The 27994-nt window shown below is 49.7% G+C and overlaps 1 protein-coding gene across 2 annotated transcripts; it reads left to right on the top strand.

The window, feature by feature from the left end:
* The first annotated feature begins 6407 nt into the window (after positions 1-6407).
* Positions 6408-23291, top strand: TPPP3 (tubulin polymerization promoting protein family member 3). 2 transcript variants are annotated; one of them, XM_077310204.1, is made up of 4 exons: positions 6408-6565; positions 18667-18860; positions 21146-21299; positions 22558-23291. In XM_077310204.1, exons 2-4 carry the CDS (start codon positions 18673-18675, stop codon positions 22744-22746), a joined length of 531 nt encoding a protein of 176 aa, XP_077166319.1. In that variant the 5' UTR covers positions 6408-6565; positions 18667-18672; the 3' UTR covers positions 22747-23291. The 2 variants fall into 2 exon arrangements, with proteins under 2 accessions (XP_077166319.1, XP_077166318.1); XM_077310203.1 differs by having other exon boundaries at positions 6410-6568.
* Positions 23292-27994: the final 4703 nt, after the last annotated feature.

Below are 27994 nucleotides of genomic sequence, written 5' to 3'. Positions count from 1 at the left end.
CCCTCCTCCATCTCAGCTGAACTTGCCATGCAGGGCTGTTTTGAGGGTAAATCAGCAGCAGAATCAAGTAGGGCATGCTAGTGGAAAGAACAGAGGGAAATGGGCTACATCGAGGCACCAAATGCAAAATTGGGATCCAGGGATTTCGCCCATCACTGGGAGGGTGGGGGTGGTAGGTACTGTCTTATGGGTCTCTTGATTATGGAGCTGCAGATCTTCCCTAAATGTACATCTGTAAGCAACCATCTTCTTTAAACCTCATAGAATAATAGAGTTGGAAGGGACCTCATGGGCCATCTAGTCCAACCCCCTGCATTATGCAGGACACTCACAACCCTCTCGCTCATCCACTGTAACCTGCCACCCCCTTGAACCTTCACAGAATCAGCCTCTCCTTCAGATGGCTATCCAGCCTGTGTTTAAAAATCTCGAAAGATGGAGAACCCACCACCTCCCGAGGAAGCCTGTTCCACTGAGGAACTGCGCTAACTGTCAGGAACTTCTTCCGGATGTTGAGACGGAATTTCTTTTGAATTCATTCCAGTAGTACTTCCTCTTGGGAGCTCCAGAAGGACAATGAATTTCAGCAATGCATTTGCAGCTTCCCAGCATTTTCCAGATGAGCCCTTGTGAATTGCAGGGTGCATGTGTAAAGTGTCATCCAAGCACAGAGGACTGATGGAGACCCCTGAAAGAGGCTTCCTTGGTGGTCTCTCATCCAAGAACTGAGTCTGCTTCCAAGACCTGGTGAGACTGGGCGAAGTCACGCCACCTTCTCTCCTTGAACTCCGACAGCCAACGTTAAGGATGAATTTCCATGGCTGCTTCCTGTCCCAGCAAGCTTGCCTGGCATTTGGCCTTGATGTGTCTGCCATGCCGCGTGGGTACTCTGCCCTTCACCAAGATATTCTGCCTCTTTGTGCATTTGTCACATGTGTGGGCGGAGGGCAGGGCTTGAAGACCAGAGGTTCCCAGGACATTTGTGCTCAAACGCAAGATCTTGTGTTCTTATAAATGTATTGTGAAATAAGCAGGGGCTTATTTTAAACATAAACAAGACTTGATTTGAGGAGGGGCTTTAATGCCTTGTTTTCCTAAGGCTAAAATGCCCCCTCTGGCTCCACTGGCTGGTGACCGCCCCCCTTCCTGGGCACATTGCCCCTTCTTCTTAGCTCCGAAGTTGCAAGCAGCTGGAAATCTCAAAAGACAAGACTTGCAGAAACCAATGCAAAACTTAAAGATACACAATTCTGATTTTGTCTGCAGTCAGCCTGCAGGCTTGTTTGTGTGCTTTATTATTGATTTACTCCATTTATACCTTGCCTTTCTCCCCGAGGGGGGACCCAAACCAGTTTACTTCATTCTCCTCTCCTCTGTTTATCTTCACAACAACCCTGTGAGGTAGGCTAGGCCGAGAGAGCATGACTGGCCCTCGGTCACCCGCGGAGCTTCCCCGGCAGAGCGGGGATTGGAACTTGGGTCTCCCAGCCCTCATCTGTCACTCCGACCACTACACCGAGCTGCTTCTCGGCCAATTTTCCCTCTCCCAGGATACCGCCAGCAGGCGAAGGGAAAACCTCCAGCCCAGGGGAATTTTGCTGCGGAGGCGAGTTCATCCCAGGGTCAGGGAACCAAGCTGATGCTCCGGGCGTGCCCCCGTCCGCCTCCCTTCCGGGAGAGGCTTGTCCGTGGTACCTCTGAGGCCGAGGGGTGCTGCTGCTGGTGCCGGCCTAGGAGAGGGTTGGCTCAGGCCTGCCCCGGTTGCTAGCTGCACAGGGCCCGGCTGCCGTGGAGACGGTTTTGCTTTCACTACAGCCGAAAACATTTCTCTCCCGGCTCTGTTGTGCAGCCTGTTTGTTCTGTTCTTGGCATCTTCTCCCTTCCGAGGGAAACAATACAGCATGTGGAAGGCAGTGACGGCTTGTACCGTCCCGTTGACCTTCCTCCCCCCTCTTCCCTCCCGCCCCCCCCCCCCCAAACAGGGTGGATGAGGGAACGGCAGCAACAGGGCTACATGCTTTGATCTGGTCTGTTGCCTGACACCATGGAGATGGCTTAGGTGGAGGCCAAACAGACGCTTCCAGCCCGCCATTCTTTCGGTCTCCAGTATGATCCTCTGGATTCCTGGCGGTGCGTGTCATCTGTGACCTGCCGTGCTCCCGTAATGGCTTCGAGGCCTGGCAGGAAGCAGAGGGTGACCTCCTGGCCAGCTGGCTGATTTGGGGTGGCAGGGCTTGAACCGGCGACAGATGAAGCAGGACACCAGAGAGGTCCCTTCTTAGAGTCTAAGGCCATTCCCCACAACTGGGTGTCAGAACTGCGTTCTGCCACTGCAGACTAACCCACCTGAAATGATGATGAAGAGCAGTGGGGCAGGTATAGGGTTTCTCCCCCCTCTCTCGAGCCAAATGTTGTTGTTTTTTATTGCAGGGTTCTAGCCTCTGAGTTCAGATCAATCCGGAAGGACATCCGGAAGAATTTCCTGACAGTTAGAGCGGTTCCTCAGTGGAACAGGCTTCCTCGGGAGGTGGTGGGTTCTCCTTCTTTGGAAGGTTTTAAGCAGAGGCTAGATAGCCATCTGACAGAAATGCTGATTTTAGGCAGATGGTGAGTGGGTGGGTAGGAAGGGATGTGCCAGTGTTTCTCTTGTGGCCCTTCCTTGCATACCTGTGGAACTGATTGCCACTATGGGATGGTAGGTGAACTTCCTCTAGACCAAGCTGGATTCTGGAGATTATTGGTGGGGCGGGGGATTGAAATTGGGGTAACTGGGTTGGCAGGTAGTTGTAAGTTCCTGCCTTGTGCAGGGGGTTGGATTAGAAGACCCTGGAGATCCCTTCCAACATGATTCTATGTGTTTTTATCCTGTGCATTCTAGGGAGTTATGGTGGCTGAGTGGTAGAGCATCTGTTCGGCATGCAACAGGTCCCAGATTCAACTCCCAGCATCTCCAGTTGAAAGGTTCAGGTAGCAGGTGATGTGATGGGCCTCTACCTGAAGCATGTCTGAGAGTGGACCCTTGGAGTCTCAGCCGCAGGGTACCAATTCCCCTGGACAGGCATGTAATTTTAGAAATCCACTCCAATTGGACATCTCATCTAATGGTGAGGCACCTGTCAGAAGATTCTATTCTAAGGTATGGATTCTCTATTCCACACATTATAATTCTGAAAGGAAAGATGAGTCAAGTAACCCACAACAAGTTACCTGCTTGGCAGTGGCTGAGGACTTTCAAGTCACATAGAGGAGAATGATCCGGGGCCTGGGGACCAAGCCCTATGAAGAAAGGCTGAGGGACTTGGGAATGTTTAGCCTGGAGAAGAGGAGGCTGAGAGGGGACAGGATGCTCTCTTTCAGTATTTGAAAGGTTGTCACTAGGAGGAGGACAGGGAAAGGTTCCTGTTGGCAGCAGTGATAGGTTTAAACTATGTGTAATGATATCTGCTAGATATCAGGAATTTTTTTTTCACAGAGTACTTCAGCAGTGGAATCGGCTGCTTAAGGAGGTGGTAAACTCCCTCACACTGGCAGTCTTCAAGCAGTGGCTGGACATGTACTTCTCCTGGATGCTTTAGGCCAATCCTGCATTGAGCAAGGGGTTGGACTAGCCAGCCTGCATGCCCCCTTCCAGCTCTAGGATTCTATGATCATTTGTTACCTAATCCTTTTAACCAGAGATGCCCCAGTTCTGGGATCTTCTGCGTGCTAAGCTGATGCTCTCCCAGTGAACCTCAGCTTCTTCTCTGTGAACTAGGCCTAACAACACGAGAATGCCTTGTTAGAGCAGATGATACAACTTTTGGACTCCGGTTGGTGAATTCCAGCTGTGAATGTTCCCTTGTGTGAAAAACTTCCCTGTAAATCACTAGCACTGCCAGCAGGAAAGGAGTTCTGTTCATGTGAGTATTTCCATTATGTATGTCCATTATTTCTCCAATGTTTCTGTGAACCACAACTACAACAGAACTCAAAAGGACTGATTAGCTGATTTAGCCAAGAAGTATAATACGGCTTAATTTGGATATTATGACACAGTTTACTGATTTGCCACAATTTATTTTTGCCTTATATCTGTACGCTCATGATCCTTCTTCGATTTAGTCTGAGGAAGAGTGCTTGCACTTGAAAGCTCGCGCCTTGAATAAATCTTTGTCGGTCTTAAAGATGCTGTTGGACTCAATTTTTGTTGTGCTACTTCAGACCAACAGGGCGACCTACTTTGAATCTTTCTGATAAAATGTTTCCCGTCCTCTGAAGGCAAGCTTCTTAAGGGGACTCACAGTTATTCCTCTCGGCATTTGGAGCTGAAATGAAGCTTGATCTCTGTGGGTAAGGAGGTGCCAGTTCACTCTCAAGGAACATGGCTCTAACCTTGGTCTCCCGTGTGGTTGTGAGTGTCCTGATTGGGCAGGGGGTTGGACTAGATGACCCATGATGTCCCTTCCAACTCTATTCTTCTGTGATTCACTAGGCATTGTCTGCATGTTTCAAGCCCTATTTTAGACGCTTAAGGACTAGACAAGTCTCTTTTAAAAAGTGCATTGAATTCGGGATCCAATGGCAGCTTCATCACATGTGGAATACAAATTTATCTTGAAGCTATCAGTAAAAAAATATTATTTGAACTGGCAAAGATTAGATACTTGGAAGCCCGAGATGCCCATCAATGTCTACTGATGATTGAACGCCCTTTCCTTATCCTCTAATCTGCCTAGATTGGGGACGGTTGCTGGGCTCTGCCGCCAGCCGTAATACCATGTTGATAAGGAAGGGTTCAAGAGTGCACATGCAGCAAGCCGAAAGACAGATGCTCAAAGTGGATATTGGGGACTCTCTCTTTTAAAGAACTTCTGAGAGTCTGCGGATCTGTGCAACCCTGCATGTGCCAACGCCTGGCCAGATCGTAGAAGAATCCAGCAATTGCCTTATGCTGAAGACTGTGAAGTAAGAGACACGCCCAAACAGAAGCGGCACCTCTCTTTTCCCATCTTGCTCTCTCAGACGGGGCTGCAGGTCAGAGCAGCTGCTTGGTATGCAGAAAATTGCCGGTTCAATTCCTGATGCCTCAAAGGGTCTTAAGAAACGTGCTGAGGAAAAGGCCTGAGATCCCAGAGAACTGCTGCTCATCAATTCCGGGTTGGGAAATACTTGGAAGGACTTCAGTGGGTCTAATTCCATGGAGTCCACCTTCTAAAGCGGCCGCTTTCTCCAAGGGAACTGATCTAGGTCACTCGGAGATCAATTGTAATTCTGGGGGACTTTCAGCGGCTCCTGTGAACATCTTTTGACTCGAAACCCTCACAGGATTGCATAAAACTTGAGGGGGGAATCCAAACTCAAAGGTTCACCAGCTCCTTGCACATTGGAAGTCCCATTTGGAAGTCCTCTAAAACAGGGGTAGTCAACCTGTGGTCCTCCAGATGTCCATGGACTACAATTCCAATGAGCCCCTGCCAGCAAACGCTGGCAGGGGCTCATGGGAATTGTAGTCCATGGACATCTGGAGGACCACAGGTTGACTACCCCTGCTCTAAAACACTTAGAGAGGTGGAGGAAGAAGAGTTGGTTTTCAAACCCTGATTTTCACTACCTGAAGGAGTCTAAAAGTGGCTGCCAATTGCCTTCCCTGCCATGAGGTAGGTGGGGCTGAGAGTGCTCTGATGGAAAAGCTCTCTGTGAGAACAGCTCTAACAGAACCATGACCAGCCCAAGGTCACCCTGCTGACTGCAAACGTGGCTAGCCTCCACTGGTAACCACTACACCAAGAGTCTGCCTGATTATGCCTTCTGCAGGCGCCCAGAGGCTACTCTCCACCCGCAGCTGGACCTATTGCTTTGGAATCCGTTTCTGGAGTCTTTGCAAAGACCCCACTAGCACCATAAAATCAGAGTCCAGGAGCACCTTTAAGACCAACAAAAATTTATTCAAGGCGTGAGCTTTCGAGTGCAAGCACCCTTCCTCAGATGACAGCTCTCGAAAGCTCACGCCTTGAATAAATCTTTGTTGGCCTTAAAGGTGCTCCTGGACTCTTTTTTATTGTGCTGCTTCAGACCAAAACGGCTGCTCCTTTGAATCTATCCCACTAGTACCAGCCCTGCTTTTTTAAAACCCCTTGCGGGGGGGGGGGGGATGCATCTGCCTGGGAGGGGTCCTTCCCCGCTGCCTGGAGAAGCCACACCCGGCGCAGAGGGTCGTCGCTGTCCACCAGAGGCGCGCCCCTCGCCCCCACCCAATCCTCCTCCGGGGGGGGCTGCATTGAGCCCCCCCCCGCGGTGAAAAGCCCCCAGCCCCGCCCCTCGGCTGCGCTCCGGGCCCCCAGGCTCCAGGCCGGCGGCGGGAGGGGCCTCGGCGCGCGCCCTCTCGCTCTCTCCGGCCCCCTCCCCTGCTCCCCCCCCCCCCCGCTGTGTCGCCGCCGTCTCCTTGGCGACGGGAATCAACAGCCCGGCCTCGCCCGTCCGCCGCGCCGCGCTTCTGCAGCCGCAGCAAACCCAGCAGCAGGAGCCGCAGCAGGAGCGGCAGCAGGAGCCCGCGGGTCTGGGCGCGGAGGCAGCGAGCGAGCCGAGGGTGGTAAGCGGCGCGCGGGGGCCTTGCAGATCGGACCGCCGGAGCTCCCCTTCCCTTCCCTTCCCCGTCGCGCGGCCGGAGCAGCCGCCGGGAGCCGCCGCTTGCAACCTGCCGCCGCGTGCGCGCGCGCGCCTCCATCCTCGCTCCCCGCCCGGCCCGCTAGGCAGACGGCGGAGGGGAGGGCACGCGGCTTTGTGGGTGTTTGTCTTTTTTTTTTGCAACGGATTCACTAATCCGGATCGGCGTGGTGTCCTCACGGGCGTCCGGGGATGGGTGGGAAGCGCTGGCCCTGGGGGGTCGGGGTGTCGGGCGGCTTGGTGCGGAGGGCACGGGCTGCCTTGTGCGGAGCGCGGCTGCTGCGGGCGGGGAGGCGCTTTCCCACGGAAGGCGCATTTCTCCGAAATTGCACCTCTGCAAAAGGCGATGCGTTTCTGCCTCTGCGTGTGGAGCAGCCGTGCCCGGCGGGGCGGAGGCGATGGATGCCTGGAGGGCGGTGGCCTGGCCGGCGGGGCGAGCAGGGCCCGGGCCCGCGGATCAGAGGCTTGAATGGTGGGATGCGAATTTAAGGACCAGGCGCGCTCGCTGGGTGCGACCGCGGGCTGCCGAGTCTAGAGGTCTTTGCAAGAAGCCCGGCGATGGGCTGGCGTGGTGGGCGCAGGATCCGCGGGGCCCAGGTTCGAATCCCCATTCTGCTGCTCTCTAGAGGGTGATCTCGGGCTAGGGATGCCGGTCTCCAGGTGGGACCTGGAGATCTCCTGGAATTATACCTCACCTCCAGAATTCCGCTGGGGAAAAATGGATGCTTTGCGGTTGCACCCAAATTTCTAGGGGTTTCCCAACCTGGGCCCGGCAAATCGACCCCCACCCATCCCTTGGTGGTGATGGGGAAGGATCTGGCCACCCTAGCAGAGTATCTGACTACGATCCGGGAGTCATTTTGACTCATCCCTCTGCTACCCTGGAGGCTTCATGGGTGATCCTGATGCAGTCATTCTCTTCCTCAGCTCAGCCTGCCTCACAGGGTCGTTGTGAAAATGAAATGGAGGACGGGAATGGGGACCAAAGTGAGATAGGGATAACAAAATAAACCCGCACGGCTAAGGAGTCCACCAGAAATTGGCCACTCAATCTCTTAACCAAGCTCACACGTGAGAGATGTCCAGAGAAATTAATGTGTCTAAACACACATTGTTCGACTGCATTTACACACTGGCATTTACATAGCAGCGAGCATCTTGTGGTGTTGGTGATCTATGATTTTTGTTGCATCAGAGCATCTCTGGGGAGTGCAGGGCTGTGTAAACCTGGTCCATAATGTTGTAGAGAAGGAAGGTCTGTTGCATGCCCACCGGGTGCTGAAATGCAGAATCCATTTAAAACTGGCTCTCTTCCATTTCCCCCCCTCCCAAAAAAATCTATTTTTAATGTATTAGATATTTACAGCCTGCTTTTCCCTCCAAGGAAGCTGGCGCCACTGTTCTGCCCTCCATTTTATCTTCATAACAAAGAGCCCTGTGAGGCAGGCTCTGTGAACAAATGGTTCCAATCCCTGAGCAAGCTTTTATGCTCAATGGGGATTCAAACTTGGGTCTCTCATAAATAGGTCGACACTCAAACCACGGTGCACTTGTCTGTTCATAATGGTTCCATGTACAGGCATCAAGACCAGGGAGGTTTGTGCATCTAAACCCGCTTTGCTTGTCTGCATTTACAGGCTGGCAAAAGGAACTCAGCAACGGGGTCTCCTCTGAGTCTCACTGACCTTGCCTGGGGGGGGGGGATATATCCCCTTATAATTAAGCTGTAAGGGAGTGGAGAACAGCAGGCAAACTGGACCTCCAGGTCTCCTCCTGGCAAGATCCAAGATTTGGTCCTGTGCAGTGCCTAGATTGCTGGACTCGAATCTCAAAGAGACCCGGGTTCAAATGCTCACTTTGCTGTGGAAGCTTGCTAGGTGACCTTGGATCAGCCGCTCTTCCTCAGCCCAGTCTCTTTCACAGAGTTGTTGTTGGTGTGAAGACAGGACAGGGTTGCCATATCCAGGCAGGGAAACTCCTGGAGATTTGGAGGTGGAGCGTGGGGAGGACACGGACCTCAGTGGGATAGAGTCTACACTCCAAATCATCCGTTTTCTCCAGGGGGAATGGATCTGTGTAGTCTGGAAAATGAGCTGTAATTCTGGGGGATCCCCTGGTCCAGCTGGAGGCTGGCATCCCTAAGACAGGGGAATGATGCTGTCAATTGCTTTGGGTTCTCACTGGGGAGGGAGGTGGCCTGTGAATCAATAAAACACTTGCAGACCGTCACAAATCCACCAGGACATCAAGGCCAAGAGTTTGTTTGTTTGGGGAAATGTCCCCCTCACCCTTCACGCAAGGGATTCTCAGAACAGCTTCCCCAGAAAAGTAAGAACGTGACAAATCAATAAAAATGTAAAAACGTCTTTCAGAGGCAACTTTTGCAGAGTGGTGGAATGAAAACCGCAGCAATGCTTTGAGAAATCTGAGGTCCTCCATCATGTAAACAGGCAGGTCGTATCAGAGACAGCCCCCCAGCCCCCCACAAGCGACTTCAGAGAGAGGAGAGGGAAAACGAAACCTGCGGAAGCGTGTCACAAGTCTGAATGCTGGGAGAACAGAGACATTTTTGCTTGATGCTGAAAATGCAAAGAGTCTCAGTGCCAAGCAAACCGCTGGGAACGCTCCAAAGCGGAGGGGCCGAGGCAGAGAAGGCCCTGCTTTGGGAGACGCAGGAGGGAGGTGGAGCAAGGCCTCTGGACATTACGGGAACTGTTGAGTGAGTGTCGAAGATCCGCTTGGATGCACCCCACAAGCCGTTTAGGGCAACGATACAGTCTGAAGTCGGTTAAGGCTTTAAAGATAATAAACTAAACACTTTGAATGGGACCCAGAATTACATGTTGTGGTCTCGGGAGTGCTGAGAAGTGTTCATTTTGTGCCCATAACAGGGCTATCAGGGCAGTACAACACCAGTACAGTGATCTAACCTGGATTGCGATGAGAACATAGGTTGCTGCGGCAAAACTTTGCCTTTTTAGGAGAGGCGCTAGCTGCAACTGGTACAACAAGTTGATTACATACTACAGAGGAATTGAGGTGGGGCTGTGGCTCAGTGGCAGAACCTCTGCTTTGAATGCAGAAGGTCCCAGGTTCAATCCCTGGCATGCGCAGTTAAAAGAATCAAGTTTTAGTCATTGGGGGTGGGGTGGGGAGACCTTTCCCTGATTCCGTGCACAGCTGCTGCCAGCTGAGTAGACAGCATTGATCAAGGGCCTGACTCAGTAGGAGGCAGCTGCTTGAGAGATCTGCAGACCTTTAAAAGCATGTGAAGCAACGCAACCAGTTCCTTTCAAGGGAGTGCAACTGGCAGAGATCAAGCTTCTTGATGGCATCAGTATCAGCACTGCTGCCTTATCTAAATCGCTCTTCGGTTCCCTGAGAGCATTATTAATCCACAGAGCAGTTAAGAGCATCCGTGGCCTGTCTGAGAGGAAGGGTTTATACCCTGCTGCATCTGATGAGCGCTGACTCATAGAAGCTGATGCTGAATAGAAGAGTTGGTTTGTATACCCTGCTTTTCATTCCCAGAGGGAATCTCAAAGCAGCTTACAATCGCAACAAGAGACACCTTGTGAGATAGGTGGGGCTGAGAGAGCTCTGACAGAACTGTGACCGGCCCAAGGTCACCCAGCTGGCTGAATGTGGAGGAGGAGTGTGAAATCAAACCCAGTTCTCCAGATCAGAGGCCACCGCTCTTAACCACGACACCAAGATGTTGTTCAAGATGTTGGACCAGCGGGCAGCCTAGTCTAGCAGGCAGGTACCAGGAGTTGGTTCTGTGACATCCTTTGGGGCGGATGGAGGTTGAAATGGAGCACTCCTGGGAAGCTGCCTGCCCTGCTCTATGATTCGGATTATCTGTGTCCACACTGGCGTGGAAGAATCTCCTGGAGGCAGTGGCACGGATAACATAACGGTTACTGCTGTCCAGCACAGGATTAAGTGCCTTTGAAACCCATTGATTTCAGCATTGCTTAAGTGTGCTTTAAGCTGGGCTGGGCTGCAGGCCAAGTGTGGAGGCAGGACGGCTGTGGCTTGCTCTGGGAGTGCTGACGGTCTTTGCTTAGAGCCTTTGGGAGACTTCTTGATGGGCTGCAGAACCCAGGGCTTCCATTTTGGCTGGAGACAAGCAGAGTTTTAGGGTGGGATGCACACCCTTGGATATCAACAAGTTACAAGGCAGATGGGTTTTTGTCAGTTCCAAATATCTGTTGGTGAAGGCCTTGGGGCTAGATGGAAGGGACCTCCTGAGTTGGTTAAAATCCTAAATGCAGGACGCACCGTGTCAGTTTTTTCTGTCCCTCCCCTCCCTTCTTCCCCAATGCAAGGCCAGACGCGGAACTGCTGTTTTGTGGGGAGAGAAAGGATAGGCAATGGTATGCTGCTTTGAAAGTCCACTGGGTATAAAAAGCGGGATACAAAATAAGAAACCCTCTTCTCTCGTTTTTGCCACAGCTGACATATGATCCCTCATGGGGTTTTCCAATCAAGAAGTGTTTGAAGGTGGTTTGCCTTGGCTTGCCTCTGGGTCATTGGCCTGGTCTTACTTAGAGGTCCCATTCACCCACTAACCAGGGCTGGCCCTCCCTATCCTCCATGAGCTGACAAGGCTAGGCCAGACGGGGCTATTTTTGGCTCTCCAGATCAGGCCTGTTGATGTATTTACTGCATTTTTATTATGCCCTTCTTCCAAGGAGACATTCCTTCGCCACCCCTCCTCCGTTTTGCCCTCATGACAACCCTGTGGAGTAAGTTAAGGTCGAGAGAGTATCACTGTTCCAAGGTCATGGGATGGAAGGGGCTAAAGAAGAAGCTGATCTGGTTTTTATACCCCGCTTTTCTCTACCAGAACAAGTCTCAAAGTGGCTTACAATCGCCTTCCCTTCCTTTCCCCACCCTGTGAGGTAGGTGGGGCCGGGAGAGCTCCAGGAGAACTGCTCTATGAGAAGAGCTCTAAGAAGACAGTGACCGGCCCAAGGTCACCCAGGGAGCTGCATGTGGTGGAGCGGGCAATCAAACCCGGCCTGCGAGATTAGATGCTGCCTCGCTTAACCCCTACACCACTCTGGCTGTCAGCTTGTCCTGTGCTACCATCTTGGTCTGTGTGCCGCGGACCTCCTAGGGTTATTTGCACTTTAAAAACAAAGCTTTGAAAAGACAGAGGGGGGGGAACCCTTTTGGAAAGCTCTCCCAACTTCACTTTGGGTTTTTTTCCCCTCCCAGGCTTCCAAAGACCATAAACCAGGTCAAGAGCCTGCTGTTGGATCCTCCGTCCCCTTCTGCTCTTTCATGCTTTGCTGAACAGAGCGGCCATTAAGAGCCTTTCACTGCAGGGGATGGACCCAGCCTTGGTCTGAAAGGACATTTTAGCCCACACCTTTTGAAGGTGCATGCCTTGTAATTCAAGAAGACCTGCGTGGACTTGCCTTGGCACCTACTGTTTCCTTCCCTTCCCGGGCGGTCTCAGAAGCCCCACAGAAGCAGAGCAGGTGGAAAGCTACAAAAGGGTCACCGCCATTCTTAAAGGCACAGGAATCCCTGGCAGAGACACAAAAAGTGTCTCTTGGATCTGGCCATGGCTAGTATTTGGATGGAAGGCCTCCTGGGAGCGTCAGGGGTGTGCAATGGCAAACCGCCTCTGAGCATCCCCTGCCCTGAAACCCCCATGAGGGGGCCACCATGAGTCAGCTGTCATTTGATGGCATGTTCCACCTCCACTCCATCCGTACCGGCTAGGTTTCAGGGATCACATCAGCACTGAGTGAGCTCCTGTGTACATTCCAACCTGTTTGCGGTGCCTGTTTTTAATCCTATGCTGGTCATTTGCATGGTGGAAGGGAACGAAGTAACATCTGCCTTCCGGCTTTGCTGAGACACCCTCCCCTCTGCTCTCCGAGCTGTCATTTCTCTTTCCCCGTAGATTTATCCCTAACCAGCAGTACATTGTAATGCACAAAGGCCAACACGGAAGCAGAGCTTTCTAGTTGAAATTAGTCTCGGTGAAGATCGAAATCCACATCTGACGATTGCACTGCCATTAAAAAATCCATATTTTGATTCCGTATCTGTCAATATCCTGTTTTGAAACATCTCTCTGAGCCGTCGATATGCAAACGTGGAATATGAAACTCATTTGTGCTTATAAACTATACATGCCTGCTTCCGAATTTAAACAAAATGTGCTGGGTACGTGTAGGCTTTTCTGCCCGCCTATCTGCTTCTGTAGCGGTTCCATAATTGCAGGGCTTAAAAACCTGCCCCCGTAATGGATGCATTAAAGCAGGCCACAAGAGAAAGCCAGTGAGTCCTGCAGCGACAGAACTGCTTTTAGAGTAGATGCAACAGACCTACTTACAACCATTGAACTGAAAAGCATCCAGTAAAATTTAATCTCAATTTGGATCTTTCTTCCTGCCTGTCTGCTTTTGTCGATAGTTTTTATGCTTTTTTTTTTTTTTTTTGCATAACGTTGCTGGAGAAACCATAATTGCAATTGTACTTTATGGACGTAGAAACCAAGCTTGTTACTGGATTTTAATCTTGTTGTAATCTGTACATTTCATCGATGTGCTAGTCGCAGAAGCTGTGGGATGTGTTGTTTTGCAGCCATCAACAGCGAATAGCAGGCTAGATCTGATTATTCCCTTTTGGCGAACAAGGAATCTTCCGTTGAAGGAAGATCTCCCTTCCACGGAAAGCGTCTTTCTTTCAGGAAGTGCTGAATGTTGCCAGTACAAGCAGAGGCAGTTTTATATCTGAGTCCTCTAGAGAGGATGCAGTTAGCTAGTCATACGCTATGACTGACCTAATTTGACGGCGTTGTGGAAGAGCGTAGAATCTCTGTGTCCCCTAATGGAGAGCTGCTCTTCTCTACCTGGCTCCTTGACACTCCTGTGACAATCATGCTGGTTTGTGCATACAGCAGAGTTTAAATCACCAAAGTAGATCTGTGTACATACATGCCCACCCTGGTCCCCTCCCCTCCCACCCCCTCCAGGCCCATAACTGGCCATTTTGGGAGAGGGGGGAGGGCGACATAACCAGAGTGCCACCTGGAACTGACATCCGATCCTCTCCAGCCTCAACCTTTCCTGGAAATCACCCAAAAAATCTGCTATTTATTAAGGCAGAGTTGTCCTGCATGTTAGGGTTGAGTGCTTTATATGCTCTGTGTGAGCATGAAGGAAATATCTGTGGTCTATTGACTCACCTGAAATGTTGTCGCTTACTGGACAAACGTCTCTGCTTCCACATGCTTGTGCATTGGTTCAGTTCAGACGCTGTACAAAATCCTGGCTTCGTTAAATTAGTGCTGGTTGCTGGGACTCTGTGCACACGTACCACTCGAATAATGGTGGTTAGTTAGGATCTGCCAAGCCAGGATCTGAAGTTAATTTATGAAGCACATTTAGTCTTAAGTAAGGTTTGCATCTTGGCTTGTTCTACAATGATGTCCTCCCAGGCTAGAAAGGGAAAGAAAAGAATCTTGCATTTATTGAAGAAATCCAGGATTTGAATGACAGACTGTGAGATGAATCCTCTTTTCCCAAGATAACCGCAGTTTATTGAGGAAAAAGTTTGAGTCTAGTGGCATCTTTAAGACAAAGTTTAATTCTGAGAATAAGCTTTCGTGTGTGTGCATGCAAACACTTATACCTTTTCTTCACACACACATGCACAAAGTGAGTATATAAAACATGCAGCTTCAACGGACTAGGATTCCCAACACTGCCTTAGTAAATATCACGTTTTTCGGATGGTTTCCAGGAGTGGTGGAGGCTGGAGAGGTTTGGATGTCATTTCCAGGCGACACTCTGGGCTTGCCTCTCTACTGTCTATGGCCTCTACCACAAAGACTAGGAGAAATCCCTAAAACAGGGGTAGTCAACCTGTGGTCCTCCAGATGTTCATGGACTACAATTCCCATGAGCCCCTGCCAGCAAACTCTGGCAGGGGCTCATGGGAATTGTAGTCCATGAACATCTGGAGGACCACAGGTTGACTACTCCTGCCCTAAAACATCACAATGTGAAGGCGTTTCTTCTCCCACTTTCAGTTCTTCCGGGATAGAAAATTTCGGTTGGGGAAACGCAATTCTCTGATTGGGGCAGATAAACAGGAAGCTTGCTCAGAAGACATGTGTCAGGGTACCCTGACCGGTTGGGACTCCAGGGTTGGCAACAGGCCTGAGAAAAACACCGAATAGAGTTAAAAGAGGCTTACTGAGAAATTCTTGACCAGATGATATGCTGTTACTTCCAAGCCATGAATTTTCAGCTGTCCATATCTACATATTAAGTCTCTAAGACAAAGAAGGGCTGTTTTTTCATAGTCTGCTTTTTACTACCCAAAGGAATCTCCAAGTGGATTACAACTGCCTACTCTTCCTCTCCCCACAGCAGACACCCAGTGAAGTAGGTGGGGCTGAGAGAGCTCTGAGGGAACTGTGACCAGGCCACAGTCACCCAGCTGGCTGCTTTTCCTGTATAGTGTCCTGAGATACTTGGCTAAACAAAGACGCATATAAATGTGGCACATAAATTTTAAAAAATCTTCCAAAGACACCTTTGTCCTTGTCCTTACGAACGGCTGCTTTTTGTGGGTGACTTCATCCTATAGCCTGTGCTGTCATCCATTTATTAGCAAGCACATGACAACTTGGCATTTCAACAGCAACAATTGTGGAGTGAGTTACGACAAACATAATAAAACATGCAGAATCAACAGTACCGCTTAAACGGGAGATAAAACAAATCTGTAGTTAGCAGATTGTAGCCATCTGTGGGTATGTCTTAAACATCAAAGACCTGGGCAGACCAACAGATCTTCGAGGCCCTCTGAAGACTGGTAAGCTCTTGAATCTCCCAAAATCCCAGGAGGAGGAGTGTTGACCCAAGAATCTCAGCCACGTCTGGAATATCTGCCTCTGGATGAGTTCAGACCTGTGCATTCTTGTGTGTGCTTGATCTCATCAGCCACTGGCATCCATTTTCTTCCTATAGAGCAGGGGTAGTCAAACTGCGTCCCTCCAGATGTCCGTGGACTACAATTCCCAGAAGCCCCTGCCAGCAAATGCTGGCAGGGGCTCCTGGGAATTGTAGTCCACAGACATCTGGAGGGACGCAGTTTGACTACCCCTGCTATAGAGGCTCGCAGAGTTTCCTGCTAAGGTACAATCCAAGAAACCAGTTTTTAAGGGCGATACTGAGCCTTAGAAAACGCAAATCGGGAAGGGGATGTTTCTGACCAGGCGCAGAGTGTCTTTTGGTGGTTATGGAATCCCCACCAGTTGCCCTCTTGCAAATGGAGTCGGGGCAGGCCTCCAAGTGCGTGGGAAACAGGTAGCCTTAAGCCTCTCTCTTCCTGGAAATCAACCTTGAGACGAGTGCACACACAACGCGCTTGTATCTGCCCAAATACATTTGCGTCAATGTGTATGGCGCTGCAGACTAACATGTCTGTATGTGTTCCTATCTGGCATCATTTGTGGAGATCGGTGCCTTCCTAGACCCATGCCAGCATGGTAGGGTGAGGTCCGGATTTATGAGCTTCCACTTACTTGCCTGTGTTTGAGCGAGCTTTGAATCCAGGAGCACCTTAAAGCCCAACAAGATTTTGGAGGTAGAAGCTTTCGAGAGTCAACGTTCCCTTTGCCACATACCTGTATCTGACGCAGGGAATTTTGGCTCTCAAAAGCTCATGCCTTGAGTTTCTTGTGGATCTCGAAGGTTTTCCTGAACTCCACTCCAGCTCTTCTACAGCGGACCATCAGGGCTACCCTTGGAAATAGATTTCCGGCCCATGGGAAGTTCACCTGGCCCCAGCCCCTGCCTGGTGGAATGAACTCCCGGAAGATCTGAGGGTCCTGTCGGAACTAACTCAGTTCCATGAGGCCTGCAAGATGGAGCTCTTCCGCCAGGCCTTTAGTTGAGGTCAGGCTGGCAGAAGATCTTGCCCTTCCTCTGAAGTTGCTCACTTGTGACCTCACCCCTGGAGACTCAGGATCTCATTTGGGATTTGATTGATGGGATGACAGACTGAAGGGGTGAGGGTGGGTTCTGGGGGAGGTTGCAGATGGTAATTTTGTATGTTTTGTTATAGTTCTATCGTGGTTAGCCACCGCGAGACGGCAGGCCGACAGAGACGGCTTTTAAATATTAATATTATTAACCATAATTATAATAATAAAAAAAGGCCTGCGTCCACGGTCTTTCAGCCATGTGCCTGCTGAATGCCCATGCGTGTGTCCACAAGCAGATGCTCATGTGCCTTGCATTGAGTCTCTTCGTCGCAGCTGGCTCCCAATCTGTGGCGCCTCTGCGGCTCTTGTTCCCTTCCAGAAGCTGACTGGATCCAAGAGTGGAGAAGAGAAAAAAGTTCACACACACGTGTGTGTGTGTGTTTGTGTGGTGTTAAGTACACATGCTAATCCACAGCAGCATTCCCACAGCAACAGCGTCCAAGGAGCATGACCCACCCATGGCAACTGTCTCCAGGCAACACAAACTGCGGCCGCCCCAACAGCCAAGCCCATGAGTCTGTTTGTGTTTTAAGATCAGGCTGTAACTAAGGTCCAGGACCTGGCAAACCCCCAGTTTGGCTGGTGCCCTAACAGTCTGCCCTGGGCATGGGTGGATCCTGGCAGAGGCCCAGAGTGAGGGGCAGCTAAGGGCATCAGTGCAGGAGAAATGGGCAGCAGCTTCCCGTTGGACCCACCATGCAGGGAAATCGACGCCACTCGGGCTGGTGGTGTCACAAATATCTCAGGGCTCTGAGGAAACGTTTGCCCTTCGCCTGGCTTGGCCCTAATATAATGCTTGAGGAGATCTGAGTGAGGCCCAGGAGAATGCAAGAGACATGACCCTTGTGGGCTTATCTTTCTAGAACCTTCTGCAAAAGTTACAGGCCCTTCATATCTTCTTCTCTGCTCCCTGAGAGGCATGCCGGATGCAGCCTTGTTTGCTTAAAGCTCTATTCACATATGGAGGACAAATTTTGGGGACCAAAAGAGAGACATGGGTGAGAGGAAGGGAACCCTTCCCATGTCTAACTATTTCACATGGGTTCTCCTCTCCCTTCCCCTCAGTCTGTCTCTGCATTTTTCTTTCAGTTGGCTCAGCCAAGCTCAGAGTAAATGAGGAGGTTGTGGAAACAGACTGCAGGGAGGTCACCACCTCTGGGTGGGTAAATCCCCATCTTTGGCCCCCATCCCCTACCCTTGAACAGCTTTGGGCTCCATTCATCCTGGCTCTGGGCATAACCCATCCCTTGCCACATCTGTGCCTTGGGGGAGTTGGCAGCTCTCCTCTTACATTTGGAGGGTAACTGATCTTTTGAGAAGCTACTTAATAAGTCTGCGGGTTCGGTAGACAGAATTCAAATTTTTTGAAAACAGGGCTCTTTTATTGAATCCAAATGCCGAACACTGAACAGCAGAACACAACGACATACACATTATGACAAGCCCGCCAAGAACCCTGATTGGTCCTTAATGGAAGCAATTCATTGGTCCATCATTTTATGGAAGGAATGTCACCCATTGTCTACTTTACAATCCTTAGTTAGCATAGTGGTTGACATTAGCGCTATGGAGTTCACATACATAACACCACTGGTTAGACTGTCCCACTTTAAAGACAGATTTTGGTGGTTCCTCATTCCTTCTAGTTCAGGGCTGATCAGGACATGTTGCAGTCTGCAGCAGAGAGATCTGCCAGAGGTCTTTCTGTAGCAGCTTCACACCATGGCTATAACGCATCATAGTACTTACCACACGTCTGTCACAAACAGTCCTGGTAGAGGTGAATGGGAAGTTTCTCCCTTCAATACTAGGTAGGCCACACAGGAAGTACAACTCTGTGGACCATAACCACTGTATAGACATTGTTTTCGGTGGCCTTTGATGGGTTGTGCAGGTGTAACATGTTGACGGGCCTTGGGATGTCTTGTGCATGTTGGAACTGGTGAGATCCATGATGACCACTGAACAGCTCCCCATAACACTTCTCAACACCTCCCCAGATCAACATGGCTGAGAGCACAGAGATGGCGGCGCTGGAGGACAGCTTCCGCAAGTTTGCCGTCTATGGCGACACCAAAGCGACGGGGCAAGAGATGAATGGGAAGAACTGGGCCAAGCTGTGCAAGGACTGCAAAGTGATCGATGGGAAAGGGGTCACAAGCACAGACGTGGACATTGTCTTCAGCAAGGTGAAGTAAGTGTCTTCTCCTGTTCCCTTTGTTTCCTGGCCTACTTCCACGGGTGTTTTGTCTCTGTCCTGAATTTATGGTGAAAAGGAAAGGTTGCACACTTGATCAAGGAAACCAAGTTTAAGATTTCAAGTGGTCCTACTACACAGACTCCAGTGCAGGTCATCACAAAAGTCAACTTCTCCCAGAACAATTAGAAATTATATAGAACCCAACCAAACATTCGGATGTGCAACAGCACCACCGTCTGGTAGGAGGTGCTTATTTAACCACCATGGGAGCTCTGGAAAGGCCTTTCTCAAGCTTCCAAAGAAGTCCTAGACATAGTGGCAAGAAAGCCCTAGCCTTCAGTGCAAGAGTCAGGACATCCAACTGGCATGTAGAAGGTCTCAGGTTCACTCCCCAGTATTTCCAGTTGGCAGGATCAGGAGATGAGACCCTGGAGATCCACTAACCGTTGAAATTAGAGTCCCTGGGGTGGTCAAACCGTGGTTCTCCAGATGCCCAGGAACGATAATTACCATGAGCCTCTTCCAGCATGCTGGCAAGGGCTCATGGTGATTGGTGTCCATTAACATCTGGAGAGCCACAGTTTGGCCACCCTGGAACCTTGAGAGATCAAGGTAGTGCAAAGCAGTTTCACATGTTCCTCCTGGCAAGTTTGTTCATTCTTTCCTCTGTAGTCTTTTGTACCTTACTCTTTCCTGTGTACTCTTGTTTACCTCTGTTGTATTCTTCTGCACTCAGAAACTGGTCTGCAGTCCACCCTGCAACCGTTCTTGCCTCTCCAGAAGTCCACACAGGTTGCAAATGGAGTTTCCCTCCTCCCCTTTCAGAAATTTGCATGTGTTAACTCAGCTGTCCCTTTTTCAGCAATCTCATCTCTGGCCAAATTGCCTGCGGTCAGATCTTTTTCCTGTGCTTGGTCCTTTGACTTCCCTTTGTGGTCCATCTCCACTCATCTCTCCGTGGTGTTCAAAAACAGATGTGGGTTCTCCTCTGCCTGCCTCCCCTTTGTCTGTTAAATCTTTTGGTGGTGTTATCAGGCAATAGGTTGACTCACAAGGACTCCAGGCTGCTGGCTGATCGGAAGGCTGGCTCTGCTTACCGGGGAGTCACTTATAGGGGAGAATCAGTGGGCACAGGAAGGGTTAAGCCCACGTGTTCATTGGTAAGCCCCTGAAGAGGTCAATAAAAGTTAGCTGGGGAGGGCATTTCCAAGGGAAAATTGGTGGAGGAAGGAAAGGTTGTATGCTCTTCTCATCGCTGATCTGCCCTGCAAATGCAACCCCCCCCCCATTCAGGTGAAGGTGGGCCGCTTCCACTCAGGGGGCGGGATGTATCTGTGATGGTCAGCTTATAAAAAATGCCAGCGTGGGAAATTGCCCTTGCAATAGAGATTCGAGAGCACACAGAGAACCTTGTTTTCTTTCCACTGTTAGCTCTGGTTTCCCTTTCACGCCTGATGTACATTGAAGTCCCCCCCCTCTTGTTTTCTCACATGACCGTCAGCATTCAACACCTGCCCTGTTTTAAATTTTTTGTTTTGAGAAGTGATCTCCCTCTCTCCATCCAAAAGGCAAGCTGAGTTGTTGGGGATTCTCTCTCTCTCTTTCTTTTTTATAATAAAACCTCCAAGAGCATGTCTAACATTGCAAGGGAATAGCACAATACCCTTTTAAAACTTGAATTAAAAAACAACAACAACGTTTATTTAGAGGCACCTTTGGTCATCTTCTCCCACCTGTTTAAAGAGTAGTCAATTCTCTTCCCTTAGGCTCCTTTTTGCAAGAGTCTGGCTGGTGCTTTGCCCACATCAACTAAAGAAATAGTCAATTGACAAGGAATTGACCTTGCTCTTTGCCAATCGGTTTCTCCTTCAAACTCAAGAAACTCCTCCTCCTATTTTTACAGGTTTAAAATAAAGTTGTGAGCGTGTGTTTGTGTGTGTGGGGGGTGAGGTTCATGAAAGAAAAGGGCTCTTAACACTCTGGGTACAAATAACAGACCACATAATGTGAGCACATGAATACGGCGACACACAACCAATTTGGGACTCCTTTGGGCAGTGAAAAGTGGGGTATAAAGCACAATTCCTCTCTTGAGAATTAAGTACATTTCAAGAATGTATTCTGCTTGTACATTTTCCGTTTTTTCTCTCCTTTATTTTTTATCTTCTTCAGCCCCAATGTGGTCAGGGGGCCGAGGGGGGAAGGTAAGTGTCGCCCACCCAGAAGGGGCCACGTTCTCACAAGCCGGCTCTGAATCCCTTGTGCCCATTGCGTTCCAGAGGGAAGACTAGCCGGTGCATAAATGTGGAGGAGTTCAAGAAGGCCTTGGAGGAGCTGGCCCCAAAGAGGTTTAAGGACAAGGGCAAGGAAGAAGCATTTGACGCCATCTGCCAGCTGGTGGCTGGCAAAGAACCAGTCAACTTGGGCGTCACTGTGAGTAACTGCTACTGGAAGCAAGCAGGGCATGGTGAGGAAGGGGCTGCACAGACCCTAGGCCAGCCTTTCTCGAATTTTTTACTGTTGAGAAACCCCTGAAACATTCTCCGGGCGTCTAGAAACCCCAGAAGTGGCACGATTGCACAGAATGTGGTTGAGAAGCATCGCTGTGCCCATGCCCACTTGGGGCCCCTTCCCTTCCTACCCCTCCCAAGCCCATGATTAAAGATTTTGAGAGGGGGTGAGGGGGTCGACATGACTACATGTGGTCAAATATTTAAGAAATTTAAAAAATATATTAACATAAATATATTAAAATATATTAAATTTAATATTTTGCCATTTTGGAAACCCTTCCGGGGCCATCAAGAAACCCCAAGGTTTCATGAAACCATGGTTGAGAAAGCCTGCCCTGGGAAGAATAGATAGCCCCCAAAGCAAGGCTAACCAGAGATCTGATAGAAGGAAGAATGGAGGGGTTATTTAGCATGCAGGGCTGTCACCGAGAGCCCTGAGCCCCCTCCTCCCGTGCAGAAGACCATGTGCCGGACACTTGATAGAACAGAGTTTCTGCTACTGTCCTCCAGCCACTCCTTGCAACGTCCCAGGGCAATCCTTTCCCCCAAAATACTGTACCCTCATTCCCTTCTCTTGACATAGTTATGAATTTCCTGCATTCAGCAGGGGAGTTGGACCAGATGACCCTGGAGATGCCTTCCAACTCTATCAGTGGAAAGGAATTGTGGTCAGTTCTGCAGGCCGAGGGTTTCTGGTTTGAGGGGAAGAGTGGTAGAGCATCTACTTTGTGCTCCCTGGCATCTCCAGGATCAATTAGTAGGTGACGCAAAGGGCCACTACCTGAAACCAGGGAGAGCTGGTGCTAGTGAGGCAGAACATGTGGCATTTTCAGGTTCAGTGGCCGAGTCAAAGTATCTCAGGTCAGATCCGTGCCTGAGAACTTGGGGAGTTGGGTAAGACCTGTGGTCAAGGATCTCAGGTGAGATTTCTACCTGAAAACCTAGGGACTTTAATATCTCAGGTAAGACCTATGGTCACTGATCTCAGGTAGGACCTGTGCCTGAAAACGTGCAACTAAAACCGCTAGATCATCCAGTAATCAGACTTGGTATAATGTGGTTTCTTGTGTCAGGCAGTCATGATCCAGGAGGTGGCTGGAAGTGTCCTTGGAAGGGAAGGATGTCTTAAGAGACACGGAACTTGCTTCTCACTGCTTTGTCTGTTTTGTGTTTGGCAGAAAGCCAAATCTGTGGGTGCCGTAGAGAGGCTCACAGACACGTCCAAGTACACGGGCTCCCACAAGGAACGTTTCGACGAAGCCGGAAAAGGCAAAGGAAAGGGTGGCCGGGAGAACCTCGTGGACAACAGTGGCTACGTGGCGGCCTACAAGAACGCAGGCACCTACGACGCCAAAGTGAAGAAATAGGAGTGCCCCTCTTGTGGTCACTCTTCCCAGACCCTAATGACATGCCCCCCCTTGGTGGGATTCAGCTTTGCTGGGCCTGCTGCAGGGCCCGGAGCTGCAACTGGAAGGGTTGTCTGTCTCCCGAGCATCCTATGCAGTTGCTGTGTTAAGCCTCTGACATCCTGCTAGGAGGGCCTCTACATCTCAGCTCGCTTCCTCCCTCGCTACTGTGGCTCACGCTCTGCCCCAGATCGCCTCCGCTTCTCCTCAGATGGTTGCCAAAGATCCCTGCGCTTTGATCCCCAGTCCTAATCATGAGGCGTTCCTGCCCCCGAGGGAACGAAAAGCTGCACTTCCTGAATTTACTGGTCGCTGACAGAGTTTCTGTCGGGTAAACAAGATGGCGCCTTCTCATTCACCGCTAAGCTCCTGACAGGCCTTCTCCCTAGCCCTTCTCATTAACGATAAAGTCTGGTTCCTACCCCCCCCCCAGGGCACGCAGCCTTCCCCTGTAGCGCTGCTTGGAATTGTATAAGAAACTGTATATAAATAAAGGTGTACTACTATGGGTGTGACTGATTTTGCTCCTCAACCTGCCAGGTAAGTGTTTGGCAGTACAAGCTGCCTTCAGCTCTCCAGGAAAGCCATGTCGGGCGTCCTTCCAGGTGACAGTTTTGCTCCTATTTGACCTCCAAAACTGGAGTGCTTTTTTAAAGGGGGGGATGGACTTGATGTCGTGATCTAACTGTCCTCCTCTCTCTTCAGTATGCTGTTTTTTCCAGATCTGCTTCGCTATGAACTTTATTGAGTCCAAGATGTTATCATGCAGTCTAGATGGGGAGCTGAACATTTCCCAAGGTTCCAACACGCATCTGTACCATTTTTCTTTCTTTGGTCCCTTGTGGATGCCTACCATTTCCCTTCCCCCACTGCTGGTCAGCTTTGAGGGTGTTTTAAAAAAAATCCCAGCAATAATTGCTATAGCACTATAATGGACTAGCATAAACAAACTGAAAAAGCCCTCAGGGTAGGCTAGCTGGGAAATGCAGAGGGAAATGTGCAATAAAGTCGAGTGTGGATATTACAGTGCCGAAGCCAGTGTGACTACATTCATACTGTCAATGAGAGCAATGTGGAAACCCATATAGTTTTGGCAAAAAAAGCCTCTCTAATCTGGATGGGCCAGGCTGGCTTGACCGTGGCAGATTTTGGAAGCCAAGCAGGGTTGGATGGGAGACCACCAAGGAAATCCAGGTCTCCTATGCATCTCTTGCTTTGAAAACCCTACAGCAGCATTTTTCAAACTTTGGACAGTGGAGGAACCCCTGAGATATTTTTCAGGCTTTGAGGAACCCCAGAAGTGGTGCCATGCTCCTTCAGAGAAGTGCATAAGTAAGACGTGGGAGCCAGGCAATCAATTGAACATTTGTTTACCGTTTCCATTGTGGGAAAGAGACTAGGCCTATATGGGAACAGGGAAAGCGGGCTACAGTGATGTCTAGTGATACCAGTGGCCATCCAAACTTCTGGGAAAGGCCTTGTAACCTCTGGAGATCTCTTGTGTAACATGAGAGTTCCCTGGAATTGTGGCTGGGAATCTTTGCCCTTCAAGGTCGCCATGGCACAGGGGGTTCGGCTGCTGACTTGCAGCTGGGGCCTGGAGTTCTCTTGGAATGGCAGCTCCTCTCAAGACTACAGAGATCAGTTGCCCTCAAGAAAATGGCAGCTTCAGAAGGTAGCCACTCTGGGATGACATCCTTGCTGAGCTCCCTTCCTGGGCTCTGCAGAAAGGGAATAAGACCTTGCTGATCTTCTACACAAGCAGACCTGCCATCTGTAGATTTAATACACATGAACACACGAAACCGGTGTATACTGAATCACATTGTCAGTTCAACAGCGTCATTATCGCATATTCAGACTGACAGTAGCTCTCCCGGGTTTCACATCATCTTCTGCCTGTTCCTTTTATCTGGAGATACTAGGGATTGAACCTGGGACCTTTTGCATGCTGAGCAGAAGCCCAGGCAGGAAGCCAAAGCCCCTCAGAGATAAGAGATGCTACAAGAGTTACGAGCTGCCCCAGTACTGTAGGCGCCCCTTTGACCGCTGGGTGTAAGTCCCCTCTGACAGGTACCTTTTATCTATCTTTGAAAAATGGCTGTGCTAAAAAAAGGAATGGAGAATCTTGCACACAGGAGCTAGCAACAGTGCCACCTGTTGGAGCATAGGCCACACTTTAATTCCATGTGCAATTTATTTGGGAGCGAAGAGAATAATGGTCAAGTGAAGACACCCCTCCCCCTGCCCCTGCTGCTACCACCTTGATAGGAAATCACTGTTTCCAAGCGGCCATCAGGACTTGGGGGAGGTGACAGCCCCCCCCCCCAAGATCAATGTTTCACTATGAAGGGAAAGTGCAGTTTAGCTTCAGAAATGTCCTTGCTGCACAGTCCTAAGCACGTTTGCTCAGAAGTAAAATCCTAGTGCATTTAATGAGATTGATCCCCTAGCATGTGTGCATTGAGAGCTGCAGCCCTGAAAAGGAGCAGACAGACCCTGCTGGCATTGTCTATCAAGGGTGTGAAAATTGGACAACGAAGGAAGCTGACAGCAAGAGAGTTCGTTCTCTAAAATGGGGTGCTGGAGAAGAGTTTTCTGGGTACCATGGATGGCTGAAAAGACAAATTGGTGGGTTCTAGATCAAATAAAGGCCGAACCTTTCCGAGAAATTATAATTGCTAAAGTGAGGCTATCATACTCTGGGCGCATTGTGAGTTCCTGGAACTGACAGTAATGCTAAAGAAAGTGGAAGGCGGCAGGAAAAGAGGAAGGCCCAACTTGAGAGGGAAGGACTCAGCCAAGGAAGCCACAGCCCTCTGTGAGACCCAAGAACAGCTATTAATGGTAGGACGTTTTTTTTTGGGGGGGGGGAGGACTTTGATTCATCCAGTCGCCATAAGCCAGAGGTGACAGGACAGCATTTAACACAGAGATAAGGCCCTTCCCCTTTTCAAGTCCTACCCTCTCCAGGTATAACTCTCAAATCTCCAGGCATTTCCCAGCCAGGAGTTGGCAATTTTATGAAGCAATATTATTATTACAAAATTAGCTCATGAAGAAAAGCCCTGTTCCTTCCACTTCTTCTCTCTGGCCACCAGATGGCGCAGGAGACCAGCCTGGAACAAAATTCGTTTCTGCATAGAAGGAGATGATAAGACCAAGAAAGGAGACAGGTGGAAACATCCTTCTTTGAAGTGCCATTGTGATTTGGTGTGAGACTGGAGGATTTTCAAGACTGCAATTGTCATCTGATCTGCATCCCCCCCCCCCCGAGACTTAAAAAGAAACTTTGGAAAAGATTCCTTCTCGTTTGTAGGGGGAAAGAACACAGCAGTTGAGGATCTGTTTTCTTCTCATCATAGGAAATAATGGAGATTCGACAGGAGCGCCCTCTTTGGGGTGCCCCTAGAATTGGACCCCTGGCCCAATCTTTTGCAACTTTGGGGTTCTTTTCAGGAGAGGCTCCTGCTGCTACACGGCAAGTATGGTGCTTCTACCTCAAACCCCCATCCTTCATAGCCCGAGAAAGACAAAAAGGGGAACTCCTCCCCCTTCTCTTTCCCTTTAATGTTTAAATGGCCACTTGCTTGAAACACAAAACTGCAATTTGTCAGATCAAGCGAGGTTGATTTGGCCATTTAAATTTATTGAAAAATGGCCATTTAGACCAGATCCTGCCGATCCATACTGAATCAGGGCTGATTTGGGTACGTTTCGGCTGGATCAAATCAAATTGCACATGCCCAGGCCGGAGACCTTTGAAGTTCCATCTCCTGCCATATAAGAAGTTATCAGAAGGGTTGACTGTAAACTGGATTCTGTAGATCCATTCTACTGGTGGTGACGTTCTCCACTGCAAGGAGTCTTCTGCTGATACAGGAGTCAAGGACATCATGCGTCAGTGGAAATCCCCTTGCGTGGAAGAAAGTTCTGCTCTTAGCTTGATGGGTCTGTCGCATCCAGTTTTTTTATTGTATTTCTCAATGGCCATGTTCCTATAAAGGACAGAAGCAACCCGGTTGCGTCAAAGAATGATCAACTCAAATGGCTTTGTCTGGAAAACTTGTGTAGCATTTCCTGGTTGCCTAGAGACTTATGACCATTGCCTCTGGAAGACTGGTGTGTGTGTTTGTGTGCGCGCGTGTGGTGGAACCAAATGAAATATCATTTGAGTGAATTCAACAAGCAGTCTCTCTGCAGAAGGATTTTATTCACGAGCTCCCCAGCAGGAGCCAGTACTCAAAATGTGAACAATTGACATGGTGAGGGCTAATTGATGCTTCTTGCATACGCTGTTAGATAGCAATGACTACAGCTACTTCCAGACGCATGCCCCCAAATCCTGAAATAGCAAGCAATGACATTACTGTATATGTATTTATGATCCAGCTGGAACGAGGCGTCTTCAACAGGAAAGTTAATGAAGAAACTTCAGGTTCATTCCCGGAAACCAGGGCTTAAATTGGGCTGGATTGACCTCTCACCCGACTCCTTGTGACTTCCCAGAGCTGGACTCTGAAGATTCATCCTTTGAGAAAGAGGCAGAGTTGCAGGGCCCTGAAGCTCGGAAGAGAGCCTCTTGTGGACTGCAGTAGCTTTAGGGTCTAGGAGAAGTACCACCTTAAAGACTAGGAACATGGATGCTAGAATAGGCTTTCCTTCATCCTTAAGGTGGACTCATGACTTAAATGGCCAGAGATCCTCGTATCTATGGGACCGTCTCTTCCCATATGCCCCCCCCCTCCAAGAACTTAAGATCCAGGTAGCAAAATCTGCCCAAATATATTTAACTTGCTTCAACTGGCCCCGGCCTGGTGGAACTTCCTCCCTGGGTAGATCAAGATCCAATGGGACCTTGGACAGTTCCACAATACAGGCAAAACAGAGCTGTTCCACCAGGCCTATATTTGAGGCCTAAAACAGCCTCAAAAATCTTGGCCTCCTTGTCTTAAACACCAGCCAAATTGGACTCTAAAATCTAGACCTATATCAACTCTCTTGCCATAAGAAGGAGGTGGCTACGGAATTGATTAAGGGATCTATTATGGATTTTAAGGCTATAATATTTCACTGAATTATTTGACTGCTTTAACATTTTTATCTGCCCTGAGTCCCCAGGGAAGGGTGAGGATATAAAGATGGCAAAACACCTCTGTTCATGTGTTTCTATTGTAGGGAGAGATTAAGCTTCATGGAACAATTCCAG

Source organism: Paroedura picta, chromosome 14 (genome assembly GCF_049243985.1).
Source record: "Paroedura picta isolate Pp20150507F chromosome 14, Ppicta_v3.0, whole genome shotgun sequence".
In the NCBI taxonomy this organism is placed as follows: domain Eukaryota; kingdom Metazoa; phylum Chordata; class Lepidosauria; order Squamata; family Gekkonidae; genus Paroedura; species Paroedura picta.
The sequence above is the reverse complement of the archived record's forward strand: the minus strand, read 5'-3'. Positions and strand labels throughout refer to the sequence as shown.